The sequence below is a fragment of the Sitophilus oryzae genome, unplaced genomic scaffold (assembly GCF_002938485.1).
Source record: "Sitophilus oryzae breed Bouriz unplaced genomic scaffold, Soryzae_2.0 scaffold_810_pilon_pilon, whole genome shotgun sequence".
Classification (NCBI taxonomy): domain Eukaryota; kingdom Metazoa; phylum Arthropoda; class Insecta; order Coleoptera; family Curculionidae; genus Sitophilus; species Sitophilus oryzae.
This window is the reverse complement of record NW_022147429.1, coordinates 4,131,683-4,158,750: the sequence shown is the minus strand read 5'-3', so window position 1 is coordinate 4,158,750 and position 27,068 is coordinate 4,131,683. Positions and strand designations below refer to the sequence as shown.

Genomic DNA, 27,068 nt, shown 5'->3' with positions numbered 1-27,068 from the left:
TGAGAAGCAATGTAGATTATGCTTTTTAGGACGCCATTTTTAACCCAAAAGCCTAATGTTTTACACAATTCACAGACTTTAGGGGGGGCCCGGGCCCCATGGGCACTCCCCCTGTATCCGCCACTGGTAGAGGCCGTCTGAGAGACGGTTATATTTCGAAAAAAAAATATGCCTTTTTTATAGATGATTATTTTTAATATATCTATATCTCCATTTTTCTAGTGCATCGATAAACATCAAGTTTGTAGACCTCGCATGAAAAATATACGCCATTCATGCCATTATAATAATATTTACACTTTGTATATTAACGTTTGTGTCATATTCAACGTTTATATCTTACTAGATTTATAGTCCGTATTACAATATCAAGATGAGGTATCGTGCGTTGTTTTACTTTTTATTGAGCTCAAAACATACACACATAAATTTATGCAGTCTGAAGTTTGAGTTTTCGTTCTTTTTTTAGGGACAATGTCAATTTTAAATGGTTTTACTGGAAGAGACGCCAATATATTGCAGACTCTAAAAGGACATTTTAGCGATATAAATTCCTGCGATTTTGCACCTAACTTTACGCTAGTCACTGGTTCCAGGTAAGTTTTTATAAATCTAAAAAAATACAAATATTGCCATGTACTAAGAAGCATTTTTTTGTGTATACGTATAAACTTTTTTTTTTAATTGCCGCCATCATACTTGGTTTATGCAAAACTATAATTTGGTTGCAAACTTTTTACAGACACTGTATACATTGATATATTATACATGGTTTTTCATACAACCCATTTGTTAAGAGTTTTTACGACGGCGACGTTAATTAAAATTCTATCAATAACAATCTAAGAGAATTAAAAGGAAATTATATTACCATAGAAACGCGTTTTGATTTTTAGGGCAACTATATTTGCATGTTTTTTTTTTAATTTTCTCTACGGTATGAAAATTTGTAAAAATATAAACGGAATTAACCGCAACAATTTTTATGAAGAATGCATTTTTACCAAAAATTCAATAATAAAAAAGTTTTTCCTCTTGTAAAGACAATCCGTGAACATACTGTTGATTGACAAAAATTTAATTATTATTCAAACCTATTTAATTATTATACGTTGAATGTATACCGGGTGCGTCTCAAAAATGACTCACCCTTATAACTTTTTTATTTTTTTTTTAGATTACAGAACGAGATTTGGTATGTTAGTATGACATAAATTAGGATTGATTGACGTATTCAATTGTATTCGGTCACTTCCTATGTTTGACCGAAAATGACTTCAACTTTTGATTTTGGCACCTTTGGTATTTTGTTACTTTATTCGATAGAACATGACACTCTGAATAGAATGATATTGATCATATATCAACTTTTTACATTTTCGAATACGGTTTGGGTTTGGTTTGGTTAGTTTGGTTTACTTGAAATTGCAACATGCGATTCATAACGACAATTTGACTCGAAATGTCAAAATTTGTGCTACCAAATTATTCATAAAAAATGGTTTTTGCAAATATGCTAATGAGCCATCCTCTTTCCATTTGAAAAAATTGAGATATGATTAAAAATACGATTTGGGCATCTTTTAACCGGGCAAGACAAGACACGAAAAACATTAGACAATCAAATCAATTTTTTCAAGGCTCCTTGATTAAAAAAAAACTAGTATTTTTAACACAGCCATGGCACTCTAGATTGAAATTTAAAATACAATTAAGCGAAAATGTCAAAAGTTGACATATGATATGTCATTGGATTCAGGGTGTCATTTTCTATCGAATAAAGTAAAAAAAAATGTTGTAGGCAATTCCTGTGAAACAGGAAGTGGCCGAAAACAATTGAATACATCAATCAATCCTAATAAGCGCTCAGATTAAAAATTTAAAATATAATTTGAAAATGTCAAAAGTTGACATATGATATTTCATTCTATTCAGAATATCATTTTCTATCGAATAAAGTAAAATAAAAATACCGAGGGTGTCATTTGAAAATCAAAAGTTGTAGTCGTTTCCGGTGAAACAGGAAGTGGCCGAAAAGAATTGAATACATTAAGCAATCCTAATTTTTGTAATATACCAACACATCAAATCTCCTTTTTTTATCTAAAAAAAATTAAAAAGTTATAGGGGTTAGCCACTTTTGAAAGGCACCCGGTATGTTTTTTTATCAACCGTGTTTAACAGCGCTTTCAGATGGAATGGAGCGTCCGCGCGGATGCTCCGCGTGTTTTTTCAAGATAACCGTCGGACGAAATCATCTGGACGGAGCATACGCGACCCATGTGAAATTGTTCATATAATCTTGTTCGGAGTCGCGGACGGTACGCGCGGACGCTCCGCTCCATCTGAAAGCGCTGTAATAGAGAAAATTTTTTTAGTTATTATTTTTTTTTAATTTCATAAACAAAATAATTACTTTCAATTTTCATTTCAAAATAAATATGTAATATTGATGTAAGGTTAAAAGAATATACATATTTTTTGAATACTAATTTCAATTTCTATCTATTGTTGGCTAATTGTAATACCGAACCAATACCACATATTAAAGTGAATGTTATTACAATTAATATAATTGAAGAGTCCAGGGAAAAACATGATAAGCGCCATTTTACTAACTTTACAGAAGAGCATTGGATGGTTGGTGAAGAATTTTATATTTTTACTAGGCATATAGGCATATATCATAGGATTTAACAAATTATTGCCCTGCAGAGTTTATACCTGATGTAAGGACCAGGTAGAACCTTCTATAATATTGTAAAATTCTAAAATTAAGATTTAGTCGCTTATCAAGTTTTTCTTCTGGACCCTTCATTGCTATTGATATAATTGCAGGACTAGAATTAACTTAAAAATTATACATCTTTGTTTAATTTACCCAATATTATTTACATTTTTATTTTTTTTTTCGAACGCTGATATTCGCATCAATTTTGCAACAGCGCATACGAATATCAAAATATCAAAACATATTCGCGAATATTGGCATATTTGATTATCATTCCCATCAAGTGGTTATCAATTTTCGTATTTTACCCATTTTTGTTTAACAGCTTTTGAAATATTATCAATGCTATGTCAAAAAATTGATTTGCAGGCAGAGCAGAAACTTAATTATACATCTTTGGAAATTAGTATTTTTTTAATATTTTTATACAATTTTTTTTAGTGATAAAACCATTAGAGTATGGGACTGGATAAAAGGTTCTGGTTATGTAGAACGGCAAAATTCACCTCTGCGAGGTCACAAATATCAAGTCACCTGTGTCAAAATTTCACCTCAAGGTTCGATGATGGCGTCATCCTCCGTAGACGGTACTGCCTTGTTATGGAATCTACATTCACTGACAAAATTATACACCATGACCCAGGTTAACGGGGACCCCATAAGAGTGTGCAGGTCAGTATTTTATTGATTATTGAGCGATTGTTGTAAACTTTTATTATATAATTAATAAAACCAATAAAAAATTGGATATTTATATTTTCAAGAATTCTTATGGGATTTGAATGTTTCTTTGGAAATTTTTATCGTATTTTACTGTCACACATTAAATATTTACTTCTTTATTTTTATATACTTGATACTCTTATTTTTCATTTTTAAATAAACTTGGCTTGCTATCAAAAACTTAGTATTATCACAGCTTATTAAGTACCAGCTAGTCATCTTCGCTTCGAGTGTTTGCGCGTCTCATCTACTGCGTGTATATATATTTTTGTATATTTACCAGCAGTAAAATTATTGGAGCTCAGAATCCGATTTGTTACATAATATAATGCTGAGGCCGCACATGTGGTAGTTAGCGAACTTCGAGTGTTTACCGATCGGTAATCATTAACGAACTACAGGGGCGGATCCAGGATTCCAGGGAAGGGGGAGATACTAGACACAAAATTTTACTCGAAGTACATACTCCGGAGTCGTTTCTGACACAATAAATTAATAATATCGTATTACATGAAGACCACCATCCCCCGTGGAACGCCACTGGCGAACTACCGATTATAGCGAACCGAAGTTACATTTTTGAACTACACATATACACTGACATTTTTTAACTGAACTCTCCAACCCGTTCAGTTAAAACCGTGTAAAATAACCGCAGTGTATGGGGGCCTTAAGATGTGCGAATATAGATAAGCTTGCAGATTTCTACGCAAATGCGTGGAAAAAATAAATTGTGATATACCTTACAATTGTAGAAATCAGTGCTGCATTTTGCATCTAAAATGGTACTAGGCATCACGTTGTAACTTTTATTTCTATCACTTTGTAGATCTCCAAAATATATTTAAAGATGCTTGATTTTATACGAAAATAGGGAACATGTGTGGTGGTAATTCTCACAATTTATGTCAGAAAATATTCAGTAAGTAGTAAATATATTAAAGTATATATTTAAGAACAAAGGAAGTGCATCAGATTGCGGAAATTATCGAGGAATTTCACTACTGGTTATCGGAGGTAAAGTTCTCGCAAAAATTATGTCAAACCGCCTTCACCCACATATAGAAAAAATCCTCCCAGAATCGCAAACGGGCTTTCGCACCAACCGCGGTATCGTTGATTCCATATTCTCCGTCCGCCAACTACAGGAAAAAGTAAAGGAACAGCAGAGTAAACTTTATGTTGCATTCATCGACCTAACGAAAGCCTTCGACTCTGTAAACAGAGGTGTACTTTGGGCAATTATGCAAAAGTTCGGAGTGCCCAACAAATTTCTTAGTGTGTGTAAAAACCTCCATAACAACAAGTCGAGAGTGTCACATCATGGATCACTGAGCGATCCCTTCCTGACAAATACAGGAGTTAGGCAGGGATGTGTCCTAGCTCCTCTCCTATTCAACATATTCATGGCAACACTCTCTATTATAGTGGACAGCAAACTGCAAGACAGAGGAATGGGTGTTCAACATAAAAAGACTCAGGGCAAAAAAACGTATAAAATTCATCACAGAACTCCAATTCGCCGATGACTGCGCTCTAGTTGCAAATACGTTACAGCAGTTACAGGAAATGCTGAACACATATACCTGGGCATACGAGACTTTGGGCCTTAAACTGAACATCGATAAAACAAAAATCATGTGCTCTCCTCCGGAAAATCATAACAGCGCTATAAAAATCGGAGAAGAACTATTGGAATATGTATCGGAATTTAATTACCTCGGAAGTTTGATTTCGGAAAAGGCAAATATCGACTCTGAAATTCAGCACAGAATCAGCAGCGCCTCAAGAGCATTCTGAAAATTAAAAACAGGGTTTTCTACAATCATGACTTGAGCAGATTATTGCAGTGTATCAGCAGTATTGAACGAAACTTGCAGTGTATCGAGCAGTAATAATCCCCACCATGTTATATGGAAACGAAACCTGGCTGCCGCGCCGTACCGCCTGCACACGAGCGCATTAAACAAGTTGCAACAGAGACACCTTAGACAACTCTTAAGAATCCGGTGGTTCCATCATGTCTCAAACGTATCGGTCCTTGAAAAAGCTAACTGCGAGAGTATTGAAGTCATGGTTACAAAATCCCGCTTAAGATGGGCTGGTCACGTATGCAGAATGCAAGAAAACCGCATACCAAAATCTCTCTTTACGGTGAGCTTGTAGACGGTAAGAGGAGGCCGGGTGGACAACTCAAAAGATACAAGGATGTTGTTCATGAAAACTTAAAGGGGATAAATGTAGCATCAGTGGGAGGAAGCAGCGCACAATAGAACGCAATGGAGGAGAATTGTAAATTCAGTTAATAATGACAACCAAAAAGTAAAGAGGCAACAAAGTAATGAGATTTTTGAATGTCCGGAGTGTGGAAGAGAGATAACATCACGTATCGGGCTTTTCAGTCACAGAAAAGCTCATGACAGGAAACGCCTTGCGTAACCATCTTTCGATGCGTGTCAAATACTCGTCAGCGAGTAATGGCAGTAGTAGTAGTAGTAGTAGTAATAAGACATAAATTGATTGACGTATTCAATTGTTTTCGGTCACTTCCTGTTTCACCGGAAATGACTACAACCTTTGATTTTTAAATGGCACCCTCGGTGTTTTTTTTTACTTTATTCGATAGCAAATAATACTCTGAATAGAATGACATATCATATGTCAACTTTTGACATTTTCGCATATGATTTTTTCGGAATTATAACTTGCAGTTCGTAACAAAAATTTGACTTGAAATACCAAGTGTGTGGTATCAAATTATTCCTAAAAAAATGCTTTTTCCAAATATGCTAATGAGCCACCATCCATCGTTCCATTTGAAAAAATTGAGATATGATTAAAAATACGATTTGAGCATTTTCTAACTGGCCAGGACAAGACATTAAAAACATCAGACGATCAAATCTATTTTTTCAAGCCTCCTTGATTAAGAATTAGTGTTTTTAACATAGTCATGGCACTCTAGATTGGATTTTAAGACTATTTTTTATTAAGCAAGAATGTCAAAAGTTGACATATGATATGTCATTCTATTCAGAATGTAATTTTCTATCAAATAAAGTAAAAAATACCGAGGGTGCCATTTAAAATTTAAAAGTTGTAGTCATTTCCGGTGAAAAAGGAAGTGACCAAAAACTCTTAAAAAAATCTTAATTTATTGCCTATCCTAACTTATCCAAATCTCGTTTTTTTATCTGAAAAAATAAAAAAGTTATAGGGGTGAGCCACTTTAGAGGCGCACCCGGTATATTTGATAACCAAAGAGTGATATAATTCATAATTCGAAATATGGTAATTGTGTAAATTTAATAATAAAGATAATGTTTTTTAAAAACCAAAGTGTACTATTGTATTTTAAAAACCAAGTTAGAGTCTCAAATTAGTAACCAACAGATTACCAATCTAATGATGTTTTTACTGTATAGTTTTTCACCTGATAGCACTTTGCTGGTAACAGCAGGAGATAATGGAGCAGTTTGTATCTGGGATTTGGTGCACAGAATATTAGTTAGGTAAGTGAACGTGCATTGGGTGAATCTAAATTATCCGCATTAGAGTTTCTCAAGTTTTAATAGTATATAGGTATAAAACAATGTAGAGTAACAGTTTACAAAAAACACAGTTAACCAGTTTTCTCTAATGTACAAGCTGTAAATAAATAAGTAAAAAAAAATATGTGAGGTTTTCCTATAATGTTTTTAATGTGATGTTTCCCTACAAAATTAGTTGGTTATATACGATGGACCAATATTTATATATATATATATATATATATATATATATATATATATATATATATATATATATATATATATATATATATATATATATATATATATATATATATATATATATATATATATATATATATATATATATATATATATATATATATAATATTGTACTATCGACATATTTCATTAGAAAATTAAAATTTGATTTTGCATGGCACTAATCAAATCGAGTTTTTAAGTAGAATTGTTTATGTCATATACTGGGCGTTAACTCTAAACAGTTACTCTACTTCTATTTGCAATATACAGGTTGTTAATTTGTTTATTACTCGCGGCAAGAGCTTTATGGTTGAAATATGGCAACCTTGGCCCGCTCGTCGATAGACGACGCGATGGAACGAGTCGGCAGAAAACTCAATAATGCATGCATTCTCAATAGGCAGTGTTGCCGTTCTGTTCCCCTATAAGTAACTGTCGAGTTAACAACCTGTATATTATTGTATATACTATAGATCATACCAAATAAACTTTTATTCACGTTATTATAAGCTTGACCGACACAGTTTTGCCAACTTTTACGTATTTCCTTTTAACCAAAATATTTTTGGAAACAAAAATAAATTAATTATAAATATATAAACAATTATTATTTACATCAACAAAACTCACCTCCTAAACAGCACTAAAGTAACATAAAGGGCCATTACTACCGCTTTCTCGTTCAAAATATGCTAATAAGGTTGCGATCAGTTTTTTGCAACGGCTATTAAGCTGTTTTGTACACAAGAACAATGTTCGACTGCAGGATCTGCTAGGAAAAAAATTTAAGCTTAAAGTATTACAACACAATTCCAATTTAAACCAAAATGTCGTAATACAAAATAAATGTGGCAATTTGACATTTTTTACAGTAGAGCTACCACCTCTGAATCCCCAGTGGGGAACTTAAACTCCAGTTAGTTAGACCGGCGCGGAATATGTCTTTGGTTGGCAACAATTAATTTAAAACTCGCGTCTTCGATTACGTAATTAAAAGTTTAATTGGTATCGCTTATATATTTTTTATCCTTTATCTTTTTATATATGTCCATTATATTTTAAAATATAAAAGATAATCAGTGTATTATTTATAGTTTAGAAACTTTATAATAGAACAGCATATTATAAAGTAACTATATTATCGACTTTTTGAAAAATGGTTTGCTCTAGAAAATTGAAATGTGATGTGCTGATGATACTAATTAAATCAAATTTTTGAAGTTGGATGCTTTATTGGGGATTTTATTCAGAGTGGTGCAAACAGCTACTCGCGATATCTTAACGCGTATATCTTTAAATCCTACCACAAATTTTGAAATATTTTTTTCTATTGAATAAGGATCAGTAAAATTATGATACTTTTTGTTTCTATACATTTTTTCTACACAAAGTAGAAATAAAATCAATTATTATTATTATTTACATTTTATAGAACGAGCCGTTTTTAAAACAAGCTGATAATAATGTGCTTTTGGATTACTCTATATAACCATATTAGTAAGAAAATATAATCAGTTTTGTACGAGATAAATCAAGAAAAAGATAAGAAAAACTTCTTATTTCAATCTTAGGAGCAATTACCTGAATTTTCTCCTACTTATTCATGACGATAATGAATAGTTAATGAAAAAATTTTTGTTGTTATTTTTGCTACTTTTGAAATTTAAGTAATTTGCCAGTGAATAAACGTAAAGGCAAAATAATTCAGATCTAGAAATATTATTAGGAAAAATCTCATACACGTCGAGTCATTTTTTTAGAGTATTTTTACCTACAGCCTACAGCAAAGTTCAAAGAATAGTTCCATATCTCTGTTGGTCTCTTGTTTGCAACATTATTGTAAACTCTTTTCACTTAGTTGTATTAGTATAACCTCTAATATTTTTAGAACCCTTTTTGAACACGAAGGCACTACTCAAGGTCTAGCATTTACCCCAGACTGCCAGTTTCTTGTTACAGCATGTAGTTTAGAAGTCGTAAAAGTATGGTACCTTCAAAATCTAATAGATACAACTACTGATAATGTTTGCACGCCTATTGTTAGGATGGACAATATACACGATATGGGAGTCTTTTCTATCGACATATCAAGACATATCGAAGTAGATGGTAAGTATACCATACGATCGAAAAACAAACGGTGTCAAAGACGGCAATGACAATAGATAATAATTTTGGCGAGGCCAAGCCCTAGACGATATTTCTTGGCACGGGTTCTTCTTTATTTTTTAATGGAGCCTGTTGCCAGCTGCCTTAAGAGGGTTGTAATTTATTTTTATATTGAGTGGAAATTATTTTTAAATGGTGTAGGTTAAAATTCGAGAAAACTTTGATGGACAAAAATCCTTGAAACATACCGATGATTTGAATACTCAAGCGACCGAGTATTTTTCACTCGAGTGATCCCATCTCTACTCTTTACTATTCAACTTTAACCTACTTCGGCTTACTTCACGAGTAGTGTAGAGGTATGGGTTTCTAGATCTAAGATTCGATGAGCTGTGAACTAAACGATCAGGTGACGCGGTAGAATAAATCTGATGAAAGATCTCAACAGGAAACTTCATTATTATGTGGCTCCTTTTGACAGTTTGGACCACCCTGTAGGCCTGTACGTCTTAATTATACAAATTGATTATATTTTCTTTCAGAAAGTAATCCTCTCATTCGACATTATACCATGGCCTCTGGCGGATGTAACAACGAAATTAAAATCTGGAGGATCACTTCAAAAGCCCTAGTTAAAAATAAAAATCACACTCACAACGAAGTATCGTTTCAACAAGACAAAATATTGGACGGACACAACTCCTCGGTCACCTGCGTAAGGTATAGCAATGTTGGCGAATATTTGGTATCTTCTAGTTTAGATAAGTCAGTCAAGGTGTGGGATACTAATGGCACTTGTTTCGTAACACTTTATGGTCATCAGAGATATGTCAACAGTGTTGCATTCTCTAAGGACAACTCGCTTGTAGTTTCAGGTATTTAAAACTAAGCATTGTGTTAAATTTTAATGAACCGTTTTTACACAATTTTGGTATACCGATCTGGTCTTCGAAACTGCGTAGTCTGGATTTTAACGTGTAAGACAGTGATGTAGACAGCTTAAATGAAAAATAAAATTTATTAAAAAGAGATAAAAGTTAGGTTAATACATTTCTTCTATGCGGTATTGCCGGATTTTGCATCAAAATTTCAAACAGCACAAGTCGGTGTTACAAAAAATATTTTATCTAGTGTTGGAACTTTATTTTTCACAATTAGTTACTCATTTTACTACAGCCGTAATACATACTTAAAAAACTGTCTAACAGAAACGAGCATTATTGAATGCTTAGATCACGAACTGGCAACACTGTATACGGCTTTTTATTTATATTTATCTCTGTCGTATGCATTAAAGTACAGACCACGCAAATAAAGTGAGCAGCAGTGCGATTCTGTAAACATATTTTCTTTCTAGTGACTTATCAATCGGCTTCAAATATCATAAGCTAGGCAAGCAATTTCTTGCTATGTAGCTTACAGAATCACACTGCAGAGCTAGTTGTATAATGTATACAGGTTGTTAATTTGTTTTATTACTCACGGCAAGAGCTTTATGGTTGAAATATGACAACCTCGGCCCGTTCTGACGGGACGTGTCGGCAGAAAACCATATAAGTGCATGCGTTCTCAATAGGCAGTGTTGCCATTCTGTTCCCCTATAAGTAACTGTCCAGTTAACAATCTGTATAAGAGAGGTTAAAAATGATAACATACAAATAACATTTTATTTTATTTTCCGATTATATTAAGCAGTCGTGTCTTATAAAACGTATTACTTAATTAAAATATTTTATTTATTATAAACATTCTTTTAGCAGATAATAAAATTCAAACCACTCATTAAATAATAATCCTCCTCTAATATGTTGTCATTGAGTAAAATTATTGATTTTAGCTATATATTGTTAACCAACTTTCACTATTGCATGTGTGTTATTCACTGTTTTCTTAGATGTTTCACTGAATTTTCCACTAAGAATTTACTACTCAAATTGAAAAACTATAAAAAAAAACTATATACAGAGACTAGAGACCTTTTTTAACTTTTAAATTACTTCTGGTCGTGACAACATTAATACCTAACACCTAACCAATTACTAGGTACAAGTACTTGTAAGCGTTAACAAATTTTAACGATTTTTCTTATAATAAGCATTGAGTGTTTGTCAGGTGTGAAATCCGTTGGATACAACCTTAGATTAAGAATAAAAAGATACAACTCGTCAAATATAAGATGATATGAATATCTGGATTAAGGACGGAAGCAATATAACAACAACCTCTGTTTAGTTAGTCATATTTGATATTTTTCTTGACAAATTTGGATTTTTGCTAGTTTCAAATACGCAAGTTATGCTCTTCTATGTTAATTTTTTATTATTTCTTGTTTATTTTGTAATTGATTTTATACAATGTGTATGCGTGTTGAAATCTAGCCATTATGCCAGGACTTAAATTATACCGTATGATCGAAAAAAAAAAATGGCGTCCAGTTGGCTGGGAAATGACAATCGCTGACATTTCCCATATAATTTTACATATAAAATGACAGCGATCTTCATTTCATAGCCATCGCTGACGCCGTTTTTATTCGATCATACGGTACTATAGATTGTTGTAATATTAGACAGAGAAAGAAGTAACAGTACTTAATTATAGCTCAAGAAAGTTTTATTTATTAAACTTCAAAAGCTTTGTTAGAAAGGTCGAATACCTCATATGCGTTAAATCTGATAGACCATATAAAATATCTATACCGATTTGGTCATTTTAGAAGTGTGGTCTGGATTTTAACGTGTAATACAGTGGTGTAGGCAGCTTAATGGAAAATCAAATTTATTAAAAAGAGATAAAAGTTGGGTTGATGCAGTTCTTCTATGCGGTATTGCCGGATTTTGCATCAAAAGTTCAAACCGCAGAATTCTATTAAGCCTTTTTAACGCCTAATTAGGCGTTTATGGAAAATGTTGCATCTAGGGTTAGAACAAAGACATCTAAATGGGTAGATAGAATAGACTGTCAATTTTTTTGAACCATACATGGTTTCACACTTTTATGAGAGTTAAAAAGAGATGGGTACCTACATAAATATGACAACACGGTTGAGTTTAATCTATATTTCTGTCATTTGGCTCTATCAGTGGCGTGACGGTGGCGTGATGTTATTTTATCAAAAATTGATGAATTTTATCAAAAATTGATTGGGATTGCCTCAGACCAATTATAACTAGGTTTGCCTGACGTTTAACTGAGGGTAACTCTAATTTCACAGTCGAAAATGCCAACAAATAAGAAAATATACGTATTTTTGTAATAATCTACTTATAGCTAAAATTATCTAAATACGCTACTGTAAGCATGGCTAAAGGGGCTAAAGGTAAAAAAAAACGTAATGACACTTACCGTCGAAATATCAATTCCGGCTTAGAATAGTCCATCTTTTTATAAACTATGCATTGGCGAACCATCGTAGATATTTAAAAACTACTTTAAATAGTTTTCTTTGCAATAAACACTAATAATTATAAGAAAGTTGTTCAAAAGCTACAAAAACTTTCAACTACCCCAGAAAACTCACAACTGCGCGTTGTCAAATATAAGTTGAATGAAAACAAATGAAAACGCCAAATGTCAGCGTAATTCCTACAGATTTCGACAATTTCGTAGTAAAGATAAATCCACAGCGATGCCGCTAGTTGTCATTGTAATTTCTCTAATATAATTTAATTAGAAAACTAAAAATAATTTCAAAGGTATAATCCTGGCAAAATCTATGTATATTAATTAAAGTTATATACCTATACAAATATTTAGTTTAACGTGTTCTTTTTTTATAAATTGGATTAGGATCGAAAGAAATCAACAGAAGTCCTTTGTTTTAAATTTGTCGACATTTCGCAAAATTTATTTGCATCTTCAGGACACTACAAAGTTAAGAGAGCAAAAAATACAATCAAATAAAAGTTTTTTCAAAAATTTAACAAACAACCCAAAACATATATCAGTGGAATTCCACACATATACAATTGGTAAAACTACCCTAATGTTAACAATTAAATAAAATATATGTATATGTTACTCACATTTAAATCTGGACTTTCTTAGTCATATCCATTAATACACGGATGGTATAGAGGGGAGTGGTATATATCCCTTTTTTCCTTTTAAAACACATAACACACTTACAATAAAAAAACATATAACACAATTATGTATAGAGAAATATCACGAAAATCTTTTCCTTTCACAGACAAGCAGTGCAGATGTACCTACGTTGACCGTATACAGAGAGCAACTAATTCTAGTTGATAAAATACTAATATAATTTTTACCTGGAGATAAAGAACAGTTGAAAAAAGAAACATATAAAAATATTATTTGGATTTAAACCATTATTTTGAAGTTATATTATTTAATTTTTGAAAGAATATTAAAATATGCTGTACTCAGGTTTTCTACGTCTGTTCTTTTATTAACGCAATTTTTGTTTTTTTGGATTTCTATCATCTCTGCAAATAATCTTTTCTTATAATTAGATTGTGTTTGTAAAATAGTGGTATTGTCAAAATCGAAGTTATGGCCTGTCTCTATTTTGTGTTCTACTAATGCGGTAGGATTAGATTTCAAAAGAAAGTTCCTTTGATCATTTTTATGTTCATTCAATCTTTGTTTTAAATATCTACCGGTCTGCCCAACATAGCTTTTAGGACATTGAGTACAAGGAATGTTATATATTATGCCGGATTTCAGTTCTTTTTTATTCTTTGATTTTGTTTTTGAAAAGAACCGTCTCTTTATGGTGTTATGACTCCTTGTTGTAATTTTTATTTTTTCCTGTTTTTTTGTAGTATGACCCTTAAATGTGTTTTTAATTTGTTCTAGACGGTTCTTTTCAAAGAGACGGTTCTTTTCAAAAACAAAATCAAAGAATAAAAAAGAACTGAAATCCGGCATAATATATAACATTCCTTGTACTCAATGTCCTAAAAGCTATGTTGGGCAGACCGGTAGATATTTAAAACAAAGATTGAATGAACATAAAAATGATCAAAGGAACTTTCTTTTGAAATCTAATCCTACCGCATTAGTAGAACACAAAATAGAGACAGGCCATAACTTCGATTTTGACAATACCACCATTTTACAAACACAATCTAATTATAAGAAAAGATTATTTGCAGAGATGATAGAAATCCAAAAAAACAAAAATTGCGTTAATAAAAGAACAGACGTAGAAAACCTGAGTACAGCATATTTTAATATTCTTTCAAAAATTAAATAATAAACTTCAAAATAATGGTTTAAATCCAAATAATATTTTTATATGTTTCTTTTTTTTCAACTGTTCTTTATCTCCAGGTAAAAATTATATTAGTATTTTATCACTTTCTCTCTGTATACGGTCAACGTAGGTACATCTGCACTGCTTGTCTGTGAAACGAAAAAAATTTCGTGATATTTCTCTATACATAATTGTGTTATATGTTTTTTTTTTATGTAAGTGTGTTATGTGTTTTAAAAAGAAAAAAGGGATATATACCACTCCCCTCTATACCATCCGTGTATTAATGGATATGACTAAGAAAGTCCAGATTTAAATGTGAGTAAGATATACATATATTTTATTTAATTGTTAACATTAGGGTAGTTTTACCAATTGTATATGTGTGGAATTCCACTGATATGTGTTTTGGGTTGTTTGTTAAATTTTTGAAAAAACTTTTATTTGATTGTATTTTTTGCTCTCTTAACTTTGTAGTGTCCTGAAGATGCAAATAAATTTTGCGAAACGTCGACAAATTTAAAACAAAGGACTTCTGTTGATTTCTTTCGATCCTAATCCAATTTATAAAAAAAAGAACACATTATATATTATTGGATCGACAACAATAAAAATTATATTTAGTTTAACGTTTCTATAGGTACCCAAAAAACATTAATAACAATAATAACATTTGGTACTCAAACCGTATTCTATCACATACCGCATAAATCTGTCATCATCGATTTTTGCGGAACACGGTTCGTGATCGCGATAAAATGTAAATTGTTTTGTCTCCCTTTATTTGGATGTCTTTGGGTTGGAACCTTATTTTTCATAATTATTAGGTACTTCATTTTACCACAGATTAGATAGATTTACTAAAGATTTTACTTAGATATATTATCTTCATTTGAGTAGTATACATGAAAGTTTTTAAAATAGTTTTTTTTCTACACAAATTCTCCTACAAACGTAAAAACCGGCAACACTGTATGCCGCTTTTGATTTTGTCTCTCTGTCTGTCAACCGGTCATTTATATTATTCTCTGTCTTACACTTTAAAATCCAGACCAGTTCTTCTAAAATGACCAAATCGGTATATGAAATTTGAACATTAAAATTTTATCAATAGATTAATTAATAGATCAAAAATCGCATGGGCTGCACGACTGTTTTTTCTTCTGAACTTAGCATGATATGTGGACAATCTTAGTATCTCTGAATAATTAATAGTAAAGAAAACTGACATTTTAAGGTTCCACAGGTTCCAACGACAAAGTACTCATTGTGTGGGACTTGACTGGAAATATTGATCTGGACACCGAACTTTTCGCCCCGATATCTAGCCCAAACGGTGGAGTTTTTGAAGTACAAATGAGCCAAAGTTCAAATCTGGATAACAACGATCCAGTACTATTGGAAAAAATCGATGACATTTTTGAGGGCGGTGTTAACAGTTGCTGTTTCCATGGTACTAATTTATTAGCTACCGGATCCGGGTTAGAAAGTCCATCTAATTAAAAAAGTAGATTGTTACTGAACACTGCTTGTTTTAGGGATAAATTCGTTAGATTGTTTCGCGTAACAGAGGAAAATAACAATATAGAAGAAGTATCCAATTCTCCCCTAGAGGGACATACATATGCTATAAATTACGTTGAATTTTCTAAAGATGGAAGTAGATTGGCGTCTTCTTCATTGGATGGATGTACTTTTATCTGGGATCCTGAAGTAAGTCTAGTCTGTAAAGTGTCAGTAAATTCGAAATCTATCTGTATTCTTAGACACTCCTTCAATCTAGATTACTGTTGACATTCTGATTCAAGAACCTTTCCAGTATCATGTGTTAAGACCGGGGGATTGCTCAATCCCTGGATTAAACAAATATATACATTTTTCTTATCAAATGTCATTCACATAGTCATAAGGGTCAGAAAAAAAGTTTACTTTTTCATTAACATGACAGACCGGAACTTTTACTGTCATATATTCGCTCGTTAGATAAACTATAGTTTCATTAGAAGGAGGGTACACAATGGATTTATCATTGTTAGTACTTGCTGTAATGACATCTACAATATATTTAATTTTGTTTTTGAAAGAAAGTGTACGACAATATTATGAGGTAACTTTGATTGTACAGATTTTATATACTTATATTAACAGAATATAAATTGATTACATATATATATATTATACAAACATTCTCTAGGAGATGCGAGACCTTGTCGTTGGTGGGGAAGCTCCTGGTCAAGTGATAGGGAGAATCCCCTCTGGCACTATGGTTGGGTCTAAGGAGCATCTCACTGTCTTCTCCTTGGCTGTAGCCTTGTTTATACAAGGGCTGTAGTGTCGTGGCCAAGGAATTGCACCAAGACGTATAACGATGTGTGGAGGGGAGGGGGCGGGCATGGCTTAACCGCCCAGACCAAGGTGAGACAACCTCACCAAAAATAAATCCTACGATGGCGGGACCAGGTCAAAGATATGCGTGGCTAGATAGAAGACTAGCCTCTACTGGTTTCAACCATGAGGCACCAGGAGGCAACCTATTGTATTCCCGTCTCCCTTACATGTGGGGCTCTGTATAAGTGGACCGACTAACCATTGCGGTGTGTCACCAGCTTTGCCAAAACTCCAATGTAAGGACATCGAGTTGGCGAGTCATCAACTCGAGGGAGGAGGGCCATGGTCAGGTCCTCACAATAGGAGTTGACCTCAAACCCAAAGAGACAATAGAGAAAAAGAGATATATACTCTATTATAGATCCGGTATCAGGTCTAAGGAGAGACCAAGTTAAGGAGGTGGAGAAAATGTAGACTGATCCTCCAGCTTCCACCTCAAGGGTACCTTAGCCGGAGACAAGCTCCTTGACTGTGAAAGACGCGGAGGGCTAAATCCCAACCGTGAAAGGGTGTATACACTCGTAGGAGGTAGACGTCCACTCCTCGGAGGATGGGGAATATCCTGTCCCCCTACAACAGAAAGATCCCCATGTATGATGAGTTATAGACTGTATGATGAGTCACAACTCAACAAGGAGGACACAATAGATCTTTAAGGATGCGGCAATTAACCCCCTTCCACTCATTCTAAATTCTAAAAAAATATTAATGTAAAAAATTATTTCCTTGTTTTCCTGTTTTTTTTTGTTGCCATCTTGGTAATGGTTAAAACAGTAACGTACACGATTGGATACATTTTTTCATTAAATTTTATAATTTAATTCTAATATGTATTCTGACAATAGTAATTCTTTTTTGTAAAATAATCATCCTCGGATAACACCAAACCATAAGAACCAAGTGTACGTTGTTTGGTGTAGATCAGGTAACTCTCCTCAGGTACTTACATCTCGTAAGTAATATGTACTTGGTCAGTGGAAAATACTCACTTTACTTCACCTTGTCTTAGGTGAATACAAATTTTTCTGTTTTTGAGCCACAACAGTTTAAGGTCTTTAGTAGTCTTTCACCCAACTTAAAACAACAACACTTCTAAACTATAAATACTTCGTTTACAAAATTTGTTATAAAATATCCTGCAAGTCTTAATTTATTATAGTAGTGAGTACTTGTTTTATAGGTTGGTGAAAAACTCTCATCTATACCCAAAAACAGTTTATCCATTAAAGTGTGCAGATTTTCGCCAAACGGAAAATTTATAGTTACCGGTGGAGACGACGAGAAAGCTGTTATTTGGGACGTGGAAACGATGAATAGAGTCTCGTAATAACTATTCAATTTAATTTAATATCTTTCTAATCTGCTGTTTTAATTTTAGCGTTTTAGAAGGCCACCTAGATACCATAACTTCTGCCTGCATCTCACCAGATAACAAAATGATCGTAACCGCATCATGTAATTCCGATTTTAGAATGTGGCTCGTTGAAAATTATAAATGTATATATGTTAAGGAGGATGCGCACGACGGTGGGATCCAGTGTTGTGACTTTTCAGAAAATTTAGAACCGGTTCCTAACGTTGCTTATGAAGGACAGTTGTATTTATTATCAACTTGTGGTAACGATAGTATGGTAAAATTATGGAAAATTAGTGTAGAAACGGTAACTAAACATTATGGTGTTATATGTATGGCACTAAATTGACTACTAAATTATTTTTTCAGGCAGTTGATAATGAACTAAACTTTGAAACAATTGATGTTAAACTTTGGAGATTGTTGCAAGGACATGGGGGGAATGTAATATCTGTCAGATTTTCACCGACTGTTGGTGAAGTAGTTTGCTCGACTGCGACTGATAGACAGGCTAGATTATGGTCTGTGTATGGAGGTCAATGCTTACACGTCCTTGACCACGACTCTATAGTTACGTGCTGTTCGTTTAGTTTGGATTGTTCGTTATTAGCGATTGGATGTTTAGATAGGACTCTATGGATATGGAAGTTACCGCAGCAATTGGTAAGGAAATTTAGCAACTTCTTTTCTTGAAAATCTAAATCTATTTCTTGAAAAAGCCAAGACATTGAAGAAATAAGAAGATGCGTAACCTTATGGGTGATTTTTTTATGTGGCACAAAACATGTCCAAGATCATAGAGAAATATAAAATAAAAGAGTTGTCATTTCCATAGTCAAAAGTAGGCAACACGTTTAACGAGGATCGATTGTAGCGCACCCTTGAGCCCTAACTGAACTAATGGAAATATGACCGACGTAATCGGTAAAATAGGTATCTGCATTACCTACCACAAAAAAGGCGGGTAGTTTAAATGTGAATATAAAATTTTATGTATTTTTAAAAATATTACGAAATCTAAACTGCAAAAAATATAATGAAAATTTATTTTTTAAAACGGAATATTTGAAAAGTATAAACTATTGTACACTTTTCAAATGCTTACAGTTAAATGCTAAATTAAATTTGATAATATAAAACATATAATATGCTGAATTAACCTCGAGGGATAAACCGCTGATGAATTTCTGTAAACTAATGCCAAAGTAATGCCAAATAATTTAGTACTAATACCAATAATACCACGAAAATGCCAAAAATGCCAACATCTTGTACACCAAAATACACCAGCGGTTTACCCCTCGATTAACCTATAGTATTATAAAACCTATTTAACAAAGCCACTAACAAAGCATATAAGATCGCAGGGTTTGCAATCTATATCGAACTTGCTTTGCTTGATACCCTTTCCTGGATCGTGTTCAAATCACATCATCAGCTGAACAAAATATTACATGACGGCAAAACACAGCACAAAACATAAAGTTCAAATCACGGCATATAAATCACACGGCAGGCTAACTCTCTTTGGCGGGAACGCTACGCGCATACCGTCGCGCACGCCGCCATTAGGGTTTCCATCAACAGAAAGTATGGAGGGCTTAAAAAAGGAGATTTATCGGCAATGGGCAAATTTGAAATTTCTGTCCCCACTTTTAAGCAGCTTCCTCGGTTTGACAGCAGAGGCACTGCGATCGACTGGGATACTACATTTTCATTGTTAGTATACGATTTAATTGTGTTTTTAATAAAATTTATAGTTAATTTACTGAATTTTTAGCAGTACAACAATGAGTCGTGGTAGAAATTGCTTTGTACCTGGCTGTACAAGTGGGAATCCCAATAAAAACAAGGCAAATAAAGAACGGGGTGAAAGAAACCCAAGCCTTTTCAAAGCTCCTAATGTAAGTAGTATGACTATTTATTTATAAAAATTATGGATAGATGTTAAGAAAAACATTAAAATTATATACTGTCAGTGTACAGATTAAATTATAAACCAAATTAATAGGAAATATAGCCTAAAATCAACATGTGTATAACATAACCTAGGAGGCCTTGTTATAAAATTAAAATAATTTAATACTTACTAGGTGCTAAAATTACCTGTTGACATGTACCTATATATGTACCTATATATATGTCAGATTGTAAATTTATTATAAAAATTATTTAGATTTTTGACTAGCCGTCGCAAGACGCTTTTTCATTGAGGAATAATAAGAAATAATTTGAAAATTATTGTATTGTGGTTGATACTTTTGATTGTGTATATAAACCATTTAGAATAGTTTTTATGAATATGAATAAGCTCTTTAAATTAATATGTAGGTATATTGTAGCTAGGTATTTTTTTAGAATGCATTTTTTTTAAATTGTAATTTTTTGTGTTCTTGATATAATATGATGTTCCTGTTTTATTTTTTGGCATAGTACATATAGATATTTAATATCTAAGTGCTAAATTGTATATTAAATTTATATATTGTATATTTTATTTATTAAATTTAGTGGAATTAGTTAATAGAAACAAAAGTTGTAATGTATTAATATTGCTAAATAAATATTTATATGATGAAATAAGTCAGCGTATATACATATTCACAACTCTGTATTTTTGTGCTTTTGAAATAAACTGAGTACATTATTTATTCATTAATATTTTATTTACAAACCTACCTTATATTAATAAAGTGAATATCAATAGAAAAACCTTTACAATTATTAGGTGACATTGAATATAATATATCTTGAATTTAATTGTCTACGAAACAGTGACAATTTGCAAAACTTTGCTAATGACATTAAAACTTACAATTCAACGCTAGAAAAAACGCTATTGAACACAGGAAACGTTTCAGCTCAATATACCTACTCTCTAGTTTCAGCTATAAAAAGTTATGGAATAGATAACACCGATCAAAGGGTGCAATGGTAACGTTCGTCTTCAGTTTCCATTTATGATTAAGTTATTCCTGATAAAATACTCTTAATTTTCGTTATTCAATCTGTCAATCGCCATAAAACCACTACTAGTTCGAAAGATTTTAATGTTTATTAAAATGGTATCACACTAAACTGCATGTAAACATGTCAATTTCAAATGTTTTAATGAAAAACTATGAACCTTTAAACTGCATCAACAAAACTATTAATAAAACACTAACACAATCACACCATAAACTATTTCATTCGCATTTCTCATCAAGAAACAATTACTGTTTACATCAAATCAAAGGTTGAACTGGTGATAAATTTGTTGCTGGAACTTCTATCTTTTTTGTACAACAGTTCTAGGGAAGATTTATTTTAGCAGCTTATATGTTTCTTCGGTCGTGTATGCACTAAAAAGAACCACATAATAAAACATTTTTATAATATCAACTTAGGAAAAGGATATATTAAACCGGCATCTAATATAACCTAACTAACTTTTCAAACTCAAATTTAAGGTTTTGTATTCACAATTTTAGCCACGCACATTGCTCAATTAGAAAAACCACGTTTCTAAAAGCTAACTCTGGTAAAAATATGCCCAAATATTAACTTGGCTCTATAATTTATAACAAAATAGTTATTCTTGCCATAAGAAGCTGTGTATTTCTAGTATCCCAATCATCACAAGCGCCCCTAACGGCGATTTTCGAACTTCATTTAGATCTCAAAAACTGGGCCCATAATTTTTGCGTTCGATTCGCCTCCTCCTTTTAGACTCCATAACAGAAAGTAACCAGTGTCGTAGTTTCTTTCATCGACTGCGCACACTTTCGGCTGATTCGAGTCAGTAGCGTACGGATTAATTTATTTTGTTTATTTCTTGAGTTATATTTTATAGTTGTTGTTTTATTTTTGTTTATTGTGTTATATATTTGGTTTTTCTAGTTTATTTTCGTTTCTTGTGTTATATAATTTATTTTTGTTTTTCTGAACATTTTTAAATCGTTAATTTTTACGTGTTTTTAAAATGCCTGGGCGAAGTTGTGCAGCAAAAAACTGCCCGAGTAGAGGACTAAACTGCAATAAAAGTTTTTTTCTGTTTCCTAGAGATCCGATTAGGTATGTATATACATATGTGATTAATTATTTTAACATATTTTAGTTAAAAAAACAGTAGTATACAATGACATCGAAATAAATTAGACCCGGCGACTTACATTTTGGCGAAATCCATCATTGCCTTAGAAAATTGCATGTATGCCAAATTTCCACTACCGGCCGCATTTAAAATGAAATCTTACCTACGTATACGTACGGGGATAGCTAACCCACATTGTAAACCAGGAATTCCATAATTCCAAATATAGATTACGTCGTAGAATATTTTAAACCGATAATAATTAAAGGTAGTAAAGTTAATAAGTAAAGGTTTAAATCTTCTGCAATTATAATTTTTAGAAATTAAGAAATTTAACATAAAACAATCGACAACGTCGCAACGCCAGCTGATGCCGAAAACGTACGCATTTTACTATCTTCACCCCTAAATTTAGGCAGCCAACAAAACATCCAGTTCGAATTCGTTCATAAATTGCTCTACGGCGTTGCCAATGTGTTGTAGTTTTTCGAAATGTTTTACGAGGTGATTTCCAGATATTTTAGTGTTTTGTGGTATTGTTTTTAGTGATTTTATTGATAAACAATAAGACAATGGTGCGAACTTGCTTAATTTGCAAAAATAGAGACGATTTAAACCTAGAGTTTCATTTCGAAGGTGAGTAAGGCTATGTTACATCAGTGCGGTGCCGAAAGGTAAAATAGAGAAAAATCTTTGGAAATATGTATTAGTAAATCACACAGTTTTGGAATGTACCGTTATAAGTAATGAATTACATTAAGTCAGTTTCGTCACGTTTGGTTTTATTGAATATTTTGCTCATAATTTTTAATTATTAAAACCAAGTATACAAATGCGATTAATTTGTTGAAAAAGATATAAAAAAATTAAAGATGCCACAATTACGAAAAATGTTCATAAGCGAAATACCATATGATCGAGAAAAAAAACGGCGTCAGCGATGGCTATGAAATGAAGATCGCTGTCATTTTATATGTAAAATTATATGGGGAATGTCATCGATGTTCATTTCTAAGCCAACTGGAGGCCTTTTTTTCTATCATACTGATTGTTATTAGGATTTTTAGTTGTTAAAGAGGATTTTTTAAGTGTAAAATCAAAATAGATTTATATAATGATTGAAAAAAAGTTAAGGGAAGAGTACGTTGGATATTACATACTAAATACCGAATGATCGAAAAAAAAACGGTATCGAAGACTGCTGGGAATAACAATCGAATATAATTTTGGCGAGGTCTATTTCTAGATGTCATTTATTAAAAATTGATATAAAGCTTGTCAAAAACTAATACTAATTATAGAAAAATTATAAAAGGATAGACGGTTCCAGAAATACAAACCGATATCCAAAAAAAAATTCGAATTTATACTACACCATTTAAAAATCAAATACAACCTTAAGGCCTACTACTGCCAGTAAGTGCCATTAAAAAATAAACAAGAGTAGGGGTCATGACATATCACCTCGCCAAAATTATCAGTGATTGTCATTTTTTACGCCGTTTCTTTTTTCGATGGTATAATGTTTGTGGTAATAGAGCAATGTATTTTTTGTTTTGTTTATTAATGCTATAAAAATTATATAGTTTAAAAGATGAATGCATCTTTGTTTGATATGATTTATAAAGCATTACTTATTTTTTGTTTGGTAATTTCTAATGAAAAGTTAATTATTTATTCATTACAAGGTCCCGATTATCCGCGAAGAAACTGTTCCAGAAATAAGTAAATATTTTAGAAATTTTCTTTTGTTTAACAAAGATCTTTATTATTGTTGCTATATAGTAATATTTTTATACCTAATATAAAATTGTAATTAGTCACGACAGTTTTAAAATATTCTCATTTTCCACCGTTGCTTCAAGCAAAATAATAACCATTAATTCACATAAATGTTTTATGAAAGTCGTCGTCGGCTCGTATTGAATGCTTGATGGATTATATTACTACTGGAGCAATTTACAGACTTTATACTATGGAAATGTGCATATCATAATATTTCAATTAGTTATTTTCAATTTATTGGAGTACAGAAGTAGTCATTTTCAAAATTTGAAGAGCCATCGAGCACAACAATATATCGTATCCAAAAATCATACCGTATGATCGAATAAAAACGGCGTCAACGATGGCTACGAAATGAAGATCGCTGTCATTTTATATGTAAAATTATATGGGAAATGTCATCGATCGTCATTTCCAAGCCAACTGGACGCCGCTTTTTTTCCCGGTATTTACGCGGATATAATATTAAATTATATATTACAATCAAAGTAACTACGCCCATGACACACTTTCTCTAGATCTCTGAACAGCGTTGCCATTCTCACGGGAATCCTTCATGACTGCGATCAGCCCGTCTTGTTCCCACTCGCATAGAGCAAGAAACGAATGTCTGATTCTGATCTTTTCCTTTTTATGAATGAAATGCCGGGTCTACTTTATTTAGAGGTCATTGGTAGTATACATATTAGGACATTCAGCTAAATAGAAAGATCTAATTAAAAATATACAAGTTCAGCATCTATATTAAATGTTACCAAACTTATGTACAGGGTGAGTCTTAAATAAGTGCAAATATTTTCAGGGCTGGCAGATCTCGATAAAAGAAACATATTTTCTCCTTACTTTTTCAGATAAATCCAAAATAACCGAGTTATTTAAGTTTAAAAAAAAATGTTTTTTTTAAATGTTGAGTTGAGAGCCACCGGGTTTTTTCTGTATTTGCATCCCTTTTAGTGCCGCAACCATAGAGTAAAGCCGTAACTATAGTAATATCAGAGATTAAGAAATTATACCGCGGGAAAATTTGCGGTGAACAGGCAGTTCTAAAAAGTTTTCGAAAAATATACAGGGAAGTTAAAAGAAAATGCACGATTTTCAATATCTTTTTTTAGCGAAAAAAAACTCATAAACGTGTTCCTGGGGTCGAAATATACCACCCCTGAAAATATTTGCACTTATTCAAGACTCACCCTATATGTATATAAAATATTAGCAAGATTAAAATGTTAAATATTTAGTAAAATTTAATGTTGTATCTAGACATTAAAAATTAAATATAAAAATCATTATATTATTCATTTAAATATAATTATAAAAATAAATAAAATGAGTATATCGAAAATAAGTTAACAATACATTTTTAGGGCAAGAACATGGGCAATTGCAGCTAACGGAGAAGACTTGATTGAAGATATAAAGAAGGCCCACAAGTACAGGTTGTGTTCTGTTCACTTCGAATTTAAAATGTTTACCAATTCACTTTGTAACCGTATAAAATACAATACGGTACCTACTTTGTTTCCTGCCATAAAAAAAATAGAAGTTTCTCAAAAAAAATTGTGGATTTATTAATTTGTGAAATTTGAATATTAATAAAGTTTGCTACGCCCATTGATGGGCATAATTTGTACGTAGCCTCTTTATATTGTTCAATAAATATTTTATTGGTATTTTTTTAATTCTTGTTTGTAACTCCTGGCATGTTTTTGTTAGTTGCATGTTTTTTAATTTTAATTGTCTATTCTCTACAGTGAAATATTTAATTGATTTTTTCATTTTTACTTTTCGAGAAGTATGCGCGGTTAACGATTCATTTGTTTGGACAGAAGTATTGTAAATAAAATTCAGTTTCAGTCAATTACAGTATTTTTTTAATACGACCCTATCGTATTTTCTGAGAAATTTTTTAATACGTTTTAATCCGGCCCTGACTAGGAAACCATAATGGCGCCGACAAGGTCAAATTTTATAGAAATTTTAAACAATGGAATCTGAGTAGAGTTGGCGTGCCGATTGTTTTATGTGCCGTGGTTCAAATCATAGAGAAATATAAGGTCTCTGGTTTCTCGGGAAATAAAACTTCCTCCATAATTTCTGTACACACGAACACCAAAACAAACAAAGTATATGCTACACAAAATAATAACAAAATTCCAAAGTTCAAAACAAAATTGTAAACAATTGCATAATACAAATAATTTGCTGTCATGTCACTTGTCATGACACGTGACACGTGACAGGTAGCAGGTGGCGACGCTTTAGAGCCCTAACTGAACTATGCAACATTATGGCCAAGTTAGACAACCTTTCAAACACTCTTTTATTTTAGTTACTTTATGTCCAAGATGCAGCTGGCGTCACCGTCAGCCTATCTCAGAATTCCGAGATTTAGTTTAGCTCTGCGCGCTGATTTTACACCGCAGCGGATAAAGAATACTGTACTGTAGCAGGCCGTAGTTCTGCTTTCAGTCGACAGAGGGTGTGGTTGCCGGAGACAGTGTTGCCAGAATTATAGATTAATCCGTAGATTTACAGATTTTAGTTACAGTACGTTAATAATACGGATTTTCTATCATCTTTCGGGACGGCTGTCGGCACGTAGAGGACAGGAAAAAAGTGCGTTGGGGACGGCTGTCGTGTATACACGACATCAACTCAATGCTTTCTTATGACAATGCAAAAATCTCCCGTCCCTGCAGCAATTTTTTTTCGGGGTAGCTTCCGTCCCGAAAGAGTTAAACAATTTAATATAATATTATTTGATTAAACAAAGAACGACAGCAGAGTTGGCTTGAAAATGAAGATCGCTAGCTCATATGTAAAATATTATGGTAAATGTCAATAATCGTCATTTCCAAGCTAACGAAACGATTTTTTTCGATCATACGACATATTCAATACCTATA

General features: G+C 32.4%; 1 protein-coding gene and 2 long non-coding RNA genes across 4 annotated transcripts in view; 2 read left to right on the top strand and 1 right to left on the bottom strand.

The window, feature by feature from the left end:
- The window catches only part of LOC115889104 (WD repeat, SAM and U-box domain-containing protein 1-like), a 91,087-nt gene that overhangs the window by 62,553 nt on the left and 1,466 nt on the right, over window positions 1–27,068 (top strand). Inside the window, exons 3-12 of one of the 2 annotated variants that reach the window (XM_030909030.1) lie at window positions 470–596; window positions 3,173–3,403; window positions 6,880–6,966; window positions 9,116–9,336; window positions 9,879–10,211; window positions 15,807–16,041; window positions 16,099–16,273; window positions 18,129–18,271; window positions 18,327–18,609; window positions 18,672–18,965. In XM_030909030.1, the coding sequence (XP_030764890.1) occupies window positions 475–596; window positions 3,173–3,403; window positions 6,880–6,966; window positions 9,116–9,336; window positions 9,879–10,211; window positions 15,807–16,041; window positions 16,099–16,273; window positions 18,129–18,271; window positions 18,327–18,609; window positions 18,672–18,965 (2,124 nt within the window). In that variant the 5' untranslated portion in view covers window positions 470–474. Of the gene's footprint in view, window positions 1–469; window positions 597–3,172; window positions 3,404–6,879; window positions 6,967–9,115; window positions 9,337–9,878; window positions 10,212–15,797; window positions 16,042–16,098; window positions 16,274–18,128; window positions 18,272–18,326; window positions 18,610–18,671; window positions 18,966–27,068 lie in introns of both variants that reach the window. The other variant, XM_030909029.1, reaches the window with a different exon arrangement.
- Window positions 19,879–20,181, top strand: LOC115889127. Its single transcript, XR_004051370.1, has 2 exons — window positions 19,879–20,021; window positions 20,083–20,181. It is a non-coding gene; the product is annotated as an uncharacterized LOC115889127 (long non-coding RNA).
- Window positions 21,336–22,017, bottom strand: LOC115889129. Its single transcript, XR_004051372.1, has 2 exons — window positions 21,735–22,017; window positions 21,336–21,646 (listed from the first exon to the last, which is right to left on the bottom strand). It is a non-coding gene; the product is annotated as an uncharacterized LOC115889129 (long non-coding RNA).